This window comes from Malurus melanocephalus, unplaced genomic scaffold, assembly GCF_030028575.1.
Source record: "Malurus melanocephalus ecotype Western Australia unplaced genomic scaffold, MMel_1.1 scaffold_28, whole genome shotgun sequence".
Classification (NCBI taxonomy): domain Eukaryota; kingdom Metazoa; phylum Chordata; class Aves; order Passeriformes; family Maluridae; genus Malurus; species Malurus melanocephalus.
This window is the reverse complement of record NW_026623260.1, coordinates 3,832,705-3,845,544: the sequence shown is the minus strand read 5'-3', so window position 1 is coordinate 3,845,544 and position 12,840 is coordinate 3,832,705. Positions and strand designations below refer to the sequence as shown.

Sequence of the window (12,840 nt, the reverse complement as noted above, 5' to 3'; positions counted from 1 at the left end):
ATTCCTTAAATTTGTGAGTAATCYTAATTATTCTAGAACACAGCTACTTACTATTCCAGAATTATTTGTACACACAGGGAACTGTTGAAGCATACTTTATTCAGTATACTGTTGTTTTGTGACATGCAGTTTTTCTTAAAAAAACTCAAGATTTGTATGGAAGGTGAATCCTTGTTTTATATTTCAGAGAATGTAGGCTTATCACCATACAATTAAATGGTGTCATTTAGCCAAAACTTYTCTGAAGGTTTGCAGTCTAGTCCTTTATACAGGCTCATAATTACAGTTAAATAATTGATAAGGCCTTTCAGAAAAGTAATAAACCTCTTCCCTCACTTCCTTTAATAAACTTACTAAATAATACAGAATCTTCAATCTTCACTGATTTATAAAAAGAAATCGAAATTACACGTTTAGACTACATTAGAAGAATTTTAWTCACTGTCTTGTAGTTGTTTTCCCTACCTGAATTTTCCTGTGCAGTGTAGGATGTGAAAACTGCTCGACAGCCGTAGGACTTGTCATCTTTGAAAACAGGTGACATCTACCAGCTACGGCTGCTACAATAAAATCATCACCTTGAAATGAGCATCTGAACTAGAATTAGAGCTTYAGTCCTCTCATAACAGACCCTCAACCTTTGTTGAAGGAAACTGCATGAGAAAAAACGGGAATCGTGTGTCTTTTTCAAAGAGAGAACTGTTTGTTGTGCATTTCTGGCAAAGATGTCTGCACTGGCCCTTAGGGAGACAAACTGCTTCATAATTTATGAAAAACAGCAGTCTACTGTCTCTTAACAGCTTCTAAAAATTAAGAGATAAGGGAGTTGGATAACTCTGAAAATTCTACTCTTTCAGTCGTGGCATGATGGTTCCCATCACGTTATAGTCTTATGAGTAAAGGTGAGAAGTAAATACCAGGTAGGGGGAGTCTTATGTTTTTAAAAATATTTTCCCAGTACATTAGAATATATTGCCATCATTTTCTTAAGCATTACTAATCATACAGAGTGATTTATGGAACAAATGTAAGTCTTACTAGTTACTGTATTCCTACMGTAAGAATATTTTTCTGTGTTTTCTTTACCTTGAACAGGATGAAGAGAGTATTCCAGTAACATACCGAGARTTACCCGAATACAAAGAACTGTTAGAGTTTAAAAAATTGAAGAAACAGAAACTCCAGCAGATGCATGCAGAAAGTGGGTTTGTGCAGCATGTGGGATTCAAGGTGAGTGTAAGAGGTGTTCTGTTACTCAGTAGAATTTACAAGTTTTCCAAGAGAACATGGTTTGAATTTCCTGAAAAGATTTTGTATAATACAGCAAGTTTGGTTCCTTATTCTTGTTCACTGTGTCTGTTTTCTCTCATTTTCTTTTAGAAAAACAGCCCACATAATTCACTCTTTCTGGTAGTCCAGCTTTTGCTGAATGCTGATGTTATGTGGAAATTAATAAACATTCTGTCTTTTTCTCACCACATTATGAAAATACAGCTTGTATTAGAGCCTTGTTAAATAATGATACATTTATGATACAATCATAAATACATTCTGTTTTGACAGTGATTCATTAATGATAGTTTTCCAGTTATGAATTTGGACTCATTTTGCCTCCACCTGAGGCCAAAGAAGGGACAGAGATTTTGAATAAGAGTAATAGATTAATAACTTTTTTATTTTGTAGCAACTTCACAATCCCATCAAATGATAACTGACAGAAGTTGAAGCAAGGGCRCAAACCAATGTTATGTAAAATTAGGAAAATAAACATTAAGTTAAACTGATGTGTTGTCCCAGTAACAACCATTAGCAGGCAACATGAAAGAAAGAGCATTCTCGAAATCCTATTTTCTGGTTTGCAAGGGWTTTTGTGTCTAACTGGTTGCTGTGACTGTTGGAACAGTTTCTTCACCTTGTCTAGTGTTATAGATTTGTTTTCTAATATCCATTTAYATAAGAATAGTTTATGATAAAGATCGTTTAAGGTTCTCTTCAAATTGTCTGTAAAGTTAAGACAGTCTTGTCAGTTGATACTGACAGACAGACTAGTTATCAGACCAACAAGGTGCTTTTTATTATTGGTTTTAGTTAGCATGGTGTGTTTGGTGTTTCATTGTATGGGGATTTTTAAAATTAGCATTTTCTTCCTCCCCAAAAAGTCAAACTTTAATCAGGCAGACCAGACTTGAACAAACAGATTGCTTTTTTTACATRAAATTATTCTGAGAAGTAAATTGGCATTAGACAGTGTCAAGCATTTGAAGTTTGAAAGTTTCTTTGCATTTGAGTCTGATTATATTATGCATTACAGTAAACAGTGAAATCAGGTGATTATCAGCTTTCCCTCAGGAAATTTGTTCAGTCCATGGGCTGGACAGAGCTCACCTAATAAGCAGCCATTGAGAGCAGTTTTGGTTGTGCACAGCCTTCGGCCTCATTTACTACACATTATTCAACCTGTGCTTTGAATATTGAATTATTGAATCCCTTGTGGGCTTTTTATGGCTTTCAGTGCTATAATATCAGAGCAATTTGCAGATACTTCTTTTCTTCATTATGAAATGAAAGGCACAGCATTATTTCTGTTTCACAGGGCAGAGGGGAGCTGGAGCACAAAAATTAAGGTCAAGGGTTTCCACTGTGTTGGTTCTCAAATTCCCTTTTTTTTTAAGTTCTAGCATTATTCTGAACTTGCTCTTTTCAAAGAACAGCTYTTGGTATGCTGAGTCTCTCTCATTATGAGCCCTCAAACTCAGCCATCTGTGGAAGGAAGGGTTGCAGCTGTGGCAGCTCTGTGTGTAAGGTGTTTGTATCCCTGAGTGCATCAGTGGTGGCAGGAGCAGCTGCTATACCAGTGGGTTCCACAGATGCTGAAGAGAACTTCAGGTTCTGATAGATGGATGGAGGATGAGCTATGGGAGCACAGGCTTGTTTCCCACATTTCTTTTYCCTTTTCAGTCCTGTCTCTGCAGCACTCTTCTTAGTTCAGATTTTTGAAAAGCTGCCCTTGCCTGCAAGTCCCATTTTCTTCGTTTCTTTTATGAAATATTTTTGCATTTCTGCCCCTCTTCTCTAAAATTCATTGTCAGTTTTTCATCTAGTCTTTCATGTTTTGCTTTTACTTTTTTTTCCCTCTTCTTGCCACACTCTGGCACTTTGCTTTTGTGTTGTCTCTGATTCTTCTTGGGATTAGTTCTTGTCTGCTTGCTCAGTTTTAGTTCTAGGTCTGTTTCCTTCTCTGAACAAGTTACTCCCCTTCCTTGCCAGCCCCCTGCCTTTAGTTCCAGCCCACCTATGATGTGTTACCACYTTTCCTGAGTTGGGAAGTGCATCACTCTGCCCTGTTGTGCCCTGATCCACAGCCCTCCAGCAGCCTCCCAACAAGCTCTGCTGGTCTGGTCTTACAGCTCCCTTCTGCCRTGGAAGGTCTGACATTTCCTGTGGCTGGATTTATGAGACATCTTGTGCTGTGTCACAGCAGCTCAGAGCCACCTGAGGATAAGCAGTGTCTGCAGGCAGGGCTGGGCTGCTTTTCTTGAGCAGGATAATGCCAAGATGGAGCATTTGGGGAGCGGGAACAAAGGAAAAGCTTGAATGGATCCTCAGGGCTCTGGAGGGCCTCTCCTAGAGAATGAGGACTTTTCTCCACGAGTGCATTGAGGTCTGTAGTGAGGAGAGTTCAGCAGTGTGGCAGTAACACAGGAATGCAGAGATTTCCATGGGGTAAATTGGTGCAAGTGCCTCTAGTTGCAGTTTCCTCAGTGCTCTTCCATCTGCTCCACAGTGTGATAACTGCGGGATTGAACCTATCCAGGGTGTTCGGTGGCACTGCCAAGATTGCCCTCAAGAAATGTCCTTGGATTTCTGTGATTCGTGTTCTGACTGGTGAGCAGTCTACTTGTGCTTCTGCTTGTTAYTTCTCATTAGATTGAATCTCTTTACTGCGTAATTACCATGTAGGGTGGGTATCTTTTCTYCAGCATAGGACACATCCTGTGTTGGGTAAAGTGGAAGATAATTTAGCAYCTATTTGTGGGAGATACATTTTGTTAGCAAATTCTGGATGTATGATTCTTTTTAATACAGTGAACAGATAGGTTTGGTACAGTTAAATAGAGGGGGGAATTAGACTTTATGAATGAATTGCTATCCAGTTTGATATGAATCTGTTCGTATGATCACTGTTTCTGAAAGTTAAAGATAAGGMAAATATTTGACTTTTAAACTGTTATCTTTTTCTTTCCCTTGCAGTCTGCATGAAACAGAGATTCATAAGGAAGATCACCAGTTAGAACCTATTTACAGAGCAGAGACATTTTTAGACAGAGACTACTGCATGTCCCAGGGCACCAGTTACAATTATCTTGACCCAAACTACTTTCCAGCAAATAGATGACATGGGAAGCAGATCTACCATCTTGGGTTTACTATCCTCTTTGAAAAATAACAATGGCACCATTGTTAATTCTGTGCACATTTTGGAAAGACTCTGCTTTCCCTGAAATGTCACTCACAGCATGACAGCTTCCTGGGTGTACTTGTCAAACTACAGCTTTGAGCTGTCATGGTTCTAGATCACTGAACAGCAGCTGAACATTCCTAGTGTGCAGAAGGTTTCACTGGGAGACTTTTCTTTCACCACATTAGTCACTTTTAGGTGGTGAATCTAAACAAAAGAAAAACATACAAAAGGGTGAGCCAGAAATGAGAGCACACATTAAAGATAGAGTAAATTCCAAAGGCTTCGAAGAACTTGGTTATAATGAGATCCAGAGGAGATGAAGTATTTATATAAAAACAGTTTAGTAGCTTGCAGTTTTGTTGTGAAATAGTTTTCAGCACAGTAACTGACTTCTTTAGGCAAGGTTTTAACCAATGACAGTGTTTGCTTCTAGGCTGTACTCTAAAAATACTCACTGTCTCGGCGATGGTTGGCTACAGGCCTTTATTAAATCAGAGCTGCTTAATCATGTTGACCTTCAATTTTTAAATTTTTTTTTAAAACCACGACAAACTCTATTTACCAACAGTGAAGCACTACAGGGGGCAACTGTGGCATTGCTTCCTTAACCAGCTCATGGTGTGTGAATGTTATAAAATTGTCACTCAGATATATTTTTTAAATGTAATGTTATATAAGATGATCATGTGATGTGTACAAAATATGGTGAAAAGTGCCAGTGCTAGTAACTGTGTAAAGTCTCTAATACTCAACATTAACTCCTTTAAAATAAAATACACAGCCTTCTGCCTCTGTATTTGGAGTTGTTAGTGCAACTCATCAAAGAAAACTGCCTAATATAAATCATATATATGGTAATAATTTTTCCTCTTTTGTAGTCTGCACAAGATCCATGAAAGATTGTATTTTTATTACTATTTAAACAGTGATTAAATTTAGCCTGAGCAGTGAGCAAGGGTTCACATGCATTCTTTTATACTGCTGGATTTTGTTGTGCATCATTTAAAACATTTTGTATGTTTCTTCTTATCTGTGTATACAGTATGTTCTTAAATAATGTTCAATTGTCAGGAGAACTGTGAGAAATAAACTATGTGGATACAGTCTGTTTATATATAGAATGCTTGCTGTGACTTCCTTTCTGTGTAGTTCTGACTTTTTAATCCAGATGGAAAGCGTTTCCAGGACGTTTGGATCCGTCACAGAGCACTCTCTGTGCAGCCCCGTGCGATGCCCAGCGCCTCCTCTGCTCGCTGCAAGGGCTGGGGGTGCTCTGCATTCTGAACCGCCCTGGCCTTGGCAGGATTAGCATTCCACTCCTCTCCTACCTTACTCACAGACTTCTTTGTCAGACCACAGAAAATCCAGATTTTAGTAGCCTTGGTACRGTGTATACCATTGTCTGAGAAGCTTTGTAATTATTGTGACATATTTTACTTAATATATTTTTTATTGAAATGTATAGCTTGTGATTCAGAAACACTTGATTMTTTTATAACTGTAATAGACTTCCAGTTGCTTTGAAACTAGAATACTCAGAGCAATTAGCTAGAAAATAAATGAATTTGACTTTAAAAGATGGCAATAAGGAGGATAATTGGCTGGCTGCACCTAATAACTTTAATTATAAATTGATCAGTATTAATTTTTGCAATAACTTTAGGTGTAGCTATTTTTTGCTTCAGAAGAAAAATTTAGGCATTTAATCTATTTAGAAAGTAATGCAGTACAGTTACTAAAACACTGAGCAAGTATCATATGTAAACATATCTCACGGATCTCATATACTTAGATAAATTTAATAAACCTTAAAAAATACAACACAACTCACATGATGTATTTTAGTTTTAATTGGAAACGATACTGCTCTGAGAGGCGTTCTAATACCATAAAAATGTATTTCACATCATTCATGCTCTTTATGGGAAACTAGAGTTGGTGAAGGTGTATCATCAGGAAGAGGATCTGTGGTAACACTCATTTTCTGTTAACATCCTGAAAAAAAAATTGGTATAAAGTAAGAGAAGTAAATTAGAGAAGATATTCAGTCATCAATTTAGGATACCTTGGAAAGAAAAAAAATCATGGTATTGTTGAAATTGGAAGATTGGAAGCCAAAGGATAATTTTGAGTCTGAATCACCCAAGAAAGAAATGTCTTGGTTAAGTTCTCTTTTATTGAATATGTATAAATGTTTCCCTATGCATGCTGTTTCTCCTGCATACATTATGAATGTATGCAAATAGGTATCTAATGCACATACACCAAATTAAGCATGGGGGTTTTTTTGGTTTTTTCCACAGAAAAGACAGAAGAAGCAGAAAGAAAAATTAAAGTGTATGGTAAACAATTTTTGTAATTTGATTTTAAAAAACCCAACAAAATAGCAGCTGATTGTTGCCTTTGTTCCCATCCTGCACAAGTATGAGACTCCACACTTTATAACTTCTACTGTAATTAGAAATCACAGAAAATACTCCAGAAAACCTACCCAGATGAATTTGCAACTTGGTGGTAACTCCAGAGTATTGTGCTTTTAAAAGGAAGCGACTCCAGCAGCAGCTGCTGGAGCRCCAGGGCTGGTGTAGCCAGGGCTGCTCTCCCGAGCTGATGGTACTGCAGATGCTGCTGCTGCTGCTGCTCAATGGCAATGGCTGGAGCTGGAGAAGCACTTCCCACAGCATCCGAGGTAAAATGTAGGCTATAGAAGGACCCAGGAAAGAAGGAACATCCAGGATATGAAGGATAAGAACATACGTAAAACAGACCCTAAAAAGTAATTGAATTAGCATCTACAGGGCAAATGCTAAGGAAGAAAAGGAAACGGAAGAATCTGCCCTGATTGGAAAAAGGACACTCTGTAAGCATGCTGATTTGAGCTATATTTTCAAGTCATGTACTGTGCTTTGAAAAGGATTAAACCCACATATACTGTAACAGAAATCATTACTCCTCATTTTTGTACATGTTTTATTTGTTATTATGTCTTCATTACAAGAAAGGTAACTTTAAAAATGCAAATCTGCATAAAGTACACCTTTGACAGTACGAGCAATCATGCAACCCGCTTTTACTGTGAATTCATTCAGTAGTTCCAGTAAGAGGATGCAGTTACTTTACAGGAATGTCAAACAAGCTTTTATTTAGCTGTCAGTATATCAAAGAAACTCCACAATACTTTGGTTAACCTAATGRAAATACAATATGACTTTTACAGACCTTCTTGGCAGATTACAGATAAATGGCTTACTAAAGGTGCAAGCAACATGAATCAAATAATCCCTGACATTTTCCTTTTTTGTTGGTTTCCCCACCCCACCCGTCCCCCCCCAAGTTTGGCAATGCCAGTACAAGACAAGATGATGATCTGAATTTTGCATTTGAAATACTCTTGAAGTGTAATTTAAAGATGACATGAGATGTTCTGGCTCATAATCAACTTTACATACAGACTTTAATAGCTATAGTACAACTGCTGTTAATATGGATCATTACTGGATTGCACATTTAACAACACAATACAATCATCATTCTCAGCTCACAAAACTGGGAAGYCAGTTATAAAACCATTCCCAGCAGAAGACAAGACTGTCTCAAAAATGGTGTCTGCTCCCCARTAATGGATTGACAGACTTCCACAACATTCAACTGTATTTTCAATTAATTTTTCTCCTTGCAATAGTGTTCTGGGGAGGTGTGAAAAGTTTATTTTAACTTTTAGTCTGACTAATTCCAGCTCTCTTAGAGCTGCGTGTTACAGACAACAGGTTTTARTCACTAAAGCCCAGGAACAAGCTAAGTGACATCACAAAAATTAATACTGTTAATTGAAAGAAARTAACAACCAATGGGAAACTTGTAATAGTAATTAGTAACCCTAATGTGGGTGTGCTGGACAGTGACTGAGGTGGGTGGAGAGCTCCCTGCTGGCCAGGCACTGTCTCATTTCCCATGGAACGTGTGTGACCATGAAATACAAACCAGAGCTGCTGCTCGCCTCGCTGCTTTTAACCCGTGAAGAGCAAACACCCAAGAAAACAAAATAGAGTTCTTAGAGTGGGCTTAGCAAACAGACCACTTTCTGTTGAGTGTACTGTCAGAACAAAGATTGCATCTAGAGTGACACCACATGCACAAATTCCAGATACCTCTCAAGAAAGCAGCACTGCTTTGACCAGCAAATCATGGCTGTGGGGTGCACGTGGGCGAGGCTGTGTAGAAACCATGACACACCATTACTGCATTTCTGGTGAAAAAGAAAATGCTGCCTCTTCCTTTTTCAGAAAAGAGTCAATTGTCTTGCAGATTTCCAGAAAAACATCCTCTTGTGTTCCTTCTGCATCAACCTGCAAAGCAGGAAAAAAACAGTTTTGATTAATTTGAGTTACAAAGAATTATCTCAGAATTTAAACTATGATACAAAAACCTGGTCTAATATAAAATGATAATAATATTGTTCTTCATGGTGGAAGCATTCAAATGTAGAGAAGCAGCTTCAATAAACCAAATTACTCATTTCCACAGATTTATGTAAGAAGGTTCTGCAGGCTTGCAAMGCACATTAGTCAAGTGAAGGAACTTAAACTCAAAACTCGTGTTTCAAAATAAAATCAAATCACACCTTTGATACAAAACAGTTGCCAAAGGTCTTAGCCCATCACTCCAACCTGTAGAGGTCATTCTGAAGGGCTGCACAGCACTGTGGGTATTGGCCACTCCACAGCAGCTTGGCAAATCCAAGTGTTTCTGTGCATTTGTATTTGGAAGCTCGGTGAACTGGTTGTGGTTTTGTGACATCCTTTGCCCCTATCTTTTATAGGGGCACCGCTTTTGTGGTATAAGAACTGAACTTTCATTGAAGAGATTTTTTTTTCTTAAACACCGCAAAGATTCAGTTTTCTAATCAAGTTATTTTTCATGACTGTACTTCACAAAAACAAGACCAGTTTACTTTCCTATGCTGAGGAAGGGACAGCTGCATTCCAGCACAGAGGAATGACATTTGCAGCTAATAATACTTGTCTCTGTTTTCTGGAAAASGAGGCAGAGCTGAGCTGTTTTGAGCAATGAGTTTCATGTCCATCCTGTGCAGTGACACTGGAGGAAGGAGAKCTGTCTTTTGCCCTCACAGCAGAGRAACAACTGAAGCAGCATTCACACTGGCTGTGTTTACCATGCAGATGCATCTGCTGGTTATTCCCTTCCTCAAAGAGCTTTGGTCTTTCCTCACAAACAAGCTTCTCTGCTTCTCCATGCTCAGTCTTTCATGCCTGCGTCACATCGAGTTTGCACAAGATTAAATGGACCCATGACAACTTTGCCAAAGGATCTTTTTCTGAACGGCTGCATTTTCATCTCCAAGTTGCTGACTAGAATACCAGACAACTGTAGTGTTTGAAGGGGACATTCCTGCCATACTTTCTGCCATCTCTTTGGTCTGCAGGAGAATTAAAGGAGTTTCATATTCAGATAAATGTATTTTTTAAATTGGCTAAGAAATTCTGCTCAGATGCAGCGYTGTCTTGCAGCCAGCTCCTGTACAGCTGACTGCACTCCATGTACGTCTGAGTGCCTTGGTGCTGAGTCTCGTGTGGGAGTCACAGCTGCTCCCTGCACAGATCCAGCAGGGGCTGCAGGCACTCTCCRTAGCTCAGTTTTGCTCATGGTGGCATCTGCAGATGCTGCAAASTTTGGTCTGTGTGGCCTCCTGTCGGAAGTGCTGGCACACAGCCTGTTCCACACACAGAGTTCCAGGGCTGGATAACCAGCCTGGCCAGCCTTTAGGGAGCCCTGCCTGACTGGRGCCGGTCCCCTCGGGCCCTTTGCAGGGATGTGTGACAGTGTCAGTCCCCTCAGTTCTCCTGGCCAGCTGCAGGAGCACGGTCCCTTGCCCTTCCTCACTATCCCCTGGCATCTGCTGCTGCTGCCGCCTTTTGTAGAGTGAGGCAGGGCCTTAGAAAGGACAGTTCTGCCACAAGGGCTACACATCTTTCAGAAGATTTGTGCCATGGACTAAAAGCATTTAGGAGTGGGAGGGGTACTTATGGGTAGCAAAGAGAAAATGGGAGTGGTGAACCATTCTGGACTAAAGGTCTACCTTCTCCAGTTAACATAAAACCAGAAACTCCCATCTCAGCTGCTGTAAAACAGCTTGTTTTGCCTGTCTCAACTGCCAAGACAACTATTTTCTTATGGCTATCCCACAGGAAATACACTGCAGGAAATACACTGCACACAGGGTGAAGGCCGCAGCAATTTCAAAGCTCTCTTGTGTTAATATGTATTTYTGTTATCTCCTTACTTCATAAATATTTCTGCATTGTCTGATATAACCTTATCAGCACAGCTGATTGCCACTGGCTTTTTGGTGACCTCTTCAGAACTGGGACTGATACTCAGGTCTAGATCTAAGGAGTTGTGATGAAGAATTAGTTCTGTAAGCAGGGAAATTGCCACCCTTTACGATGGGCTGGAATGCTGACTTCCTGACAGTACCAATAAAATATGGATGGGCCTGACTAATGACAGCCCCAGTGCTTCCAATGTTGGCCTCCTAAATAACAAAGGTCCAATTCATAAAACTAACTTAACATCGTGGCACAAAACTAAYTTAATGTGCCAATAATTCATATCTAGTACTACAGTAATTCAATGACACTCTCGGCAGCTCCAGAGAGAAAACTGTGTATTTCTCTTTCTCAGAATATAACAAACCTCATAAATTAGGCCTTTTTTCAAGGCTATTAAAGGCTGGCTTCTCATAAAACAAGACCCATATACAGTTTTCCCCAGTTTTGAAATGTAGCTATGGCTTTAGGTAACTTCAGCTACAGAGAAATTTAATGAGCTTCTCTGAAAAATTACTGAAGTACCATCCCCACAGTAAAAAGTTGCTCCTTTAGTTGTTAAAATCAGCCAATTAAGATTTCTGTCAACACATCTCCATTGGTTGTAGGTTTTGAAATTTGGAGCCTTAAACATTTACTGCCACTGAGAAGAACCTGACTGCCTGTAGAGAAGATGGCTGAGGCCAGACTCTGGAATAAACTCACCAGTTAGAAGCTTCTTAGTGAAGGTCAGTCAAGTTCAGCTGTGTTGTCACTAACATTTATGTCTTTGTCTTTAAAGTGTGTTAGAAAACCTCTCTGAGACTGTGCAGTACCTGGTTCTCAGAGCAATGGATCAAGCTGTCTGTAAATCCACTGCAAACACACTGCCCTGAGACCTATTCACATCAGGCATGAATTTTCTGCTGTGTTTTATCTGTGATCCCCTGCTCATGTTTCTGATGTATCTTTCCAGATCAGTGTCTCATCTAATGGGCCTCAAAGCACCAAGGTGGGAATAGAGAATCATTCGTTCCTTTGTTCCCCACATCCTCATCTGTCAGGGTTAATGGGTSTGTGACAACCTTTCAAAAGATGGAAATAAACCACATACCTGCTCTCACTATTACCATCGATTACCCCTTCTCGAAAGGGGGAAGCTGCCCCTCCCAGCAYACACTTAAAATGGGATCAGCAAACTCACAAGTGGAAGACTGGGAGGTTTTGGTCACAAGGGAGGGTGGATGGTCACATGTTCTTTCATATGATTATGGAAAATGTGACTTCAAATCATTTTAGAAAAAAATAGAACAACACTGAGAAAAAATAAATAAAAAAAAAAGAAGGAAATAAGCACAGAAAAATGAACTTCTGTTGGACTTTGTAGRCTAAACTTTCATAGCATGTGATCTGAAATAGTCCACGTTTTGGACACCTTTAATCCTCTCCTCTGGCCTGCTTAGCTTATTTGTTATACTCATGCCCTTTTCCTCAGGTGACTTTGAATAGGGAGCTTGCATTTAAGATACCAGGTATGTTCTGTTAGCTARGTGGGATCAGTGCTGTCTTGCTTGACTACCAATGCATTGCTCTTTTCTCTTACTTATTACCCTCCTACATACTGTCACTTCCAAAAAGCTTTACAGGATGAGTCAGATATTAAAAACAATCTTTTTTTTTCTCCTTTTCTTCTCAGTTGACAGAGGGCCATATATTCAAAGGGATTTACATTTAGCCATTTCAAAACACAAGGAGGTGTCAACTAAATTTTCAGATGCACTTTTCTGTCCAGCTGTCTTGGAAATCACTGAGAAATACATTCAAAACCAACAGCTTCTACCTGCTTACTACAGTTACTCTAATGCATTTAGTTTCATTTAACTTAATTTCATTGCTCTGAAACAGCTGATTCCCACAGAACCAGGCAGCTWGCAGCCAGGGTTTTTGAATAGTGCTTTCAGCCCTTGCACTTCCAGTACAAGGTCGTTACTGAAAAGCAGCCACTTGCTGTCCTTAGCAGCAGGTGGATGTTCTGTAACTGACTACGAAAGA

At 39.4% G+C, this 12,840-nt stretch overlaps 2 protein-coding genes across 4 annotated transcripts in view; one reads left to right on the top strand and one right to left on the bottom strand.

The window, feature by feature from the left end:
- ZZZ3 (zinc finger ZZ-type containing 3) overlaps positions 1-7,525 on the top strand; it is a 57,741-nt gene extending 50,216 nt beyond the window's left edge. For all 3 annotated transcript variants that reach the window (XM_057363566.1, XM_057363564.1, XM_057363565.1), the window contains exons 11-13: positions 1,096-1,230; positions 3,785-3,885; positions 4,252-7,525. In XM_057363566.1, coding sequence (XP_057219549.1) covers positions 1,096-1,230; positions 3,785-3,885; positions 4,252-4,396 — 381 coding nt within the window. In that variant the 3' untranslated portion in view covers positions 4,397-7,525. The remainder of the gene's footprint in view (positions 1-1,095; positions 1,231-3,784; positions 3,886-4,251) is intronic.
- Positions 7,526-7,795: 270 nt separating this feature from the next.
- Positions 7,796-12,840, bottom strand: part of AK5 (adenylate kinase 5) — a 79,506-nt gene continuing 74,461 nt past the window's right edge. The window contains exon 14 of the mRNA XM_057363567.1: positions 7,796-8,808. Coding sequence (XP_057219550.1) covers positions 8,698-8,808 — 111 coding nt within the window. The 3' untranslated portion in view covers positions 7,796-8,697. The remainder of the gene's footprint in view (positions 8,809-12,840) is intronic.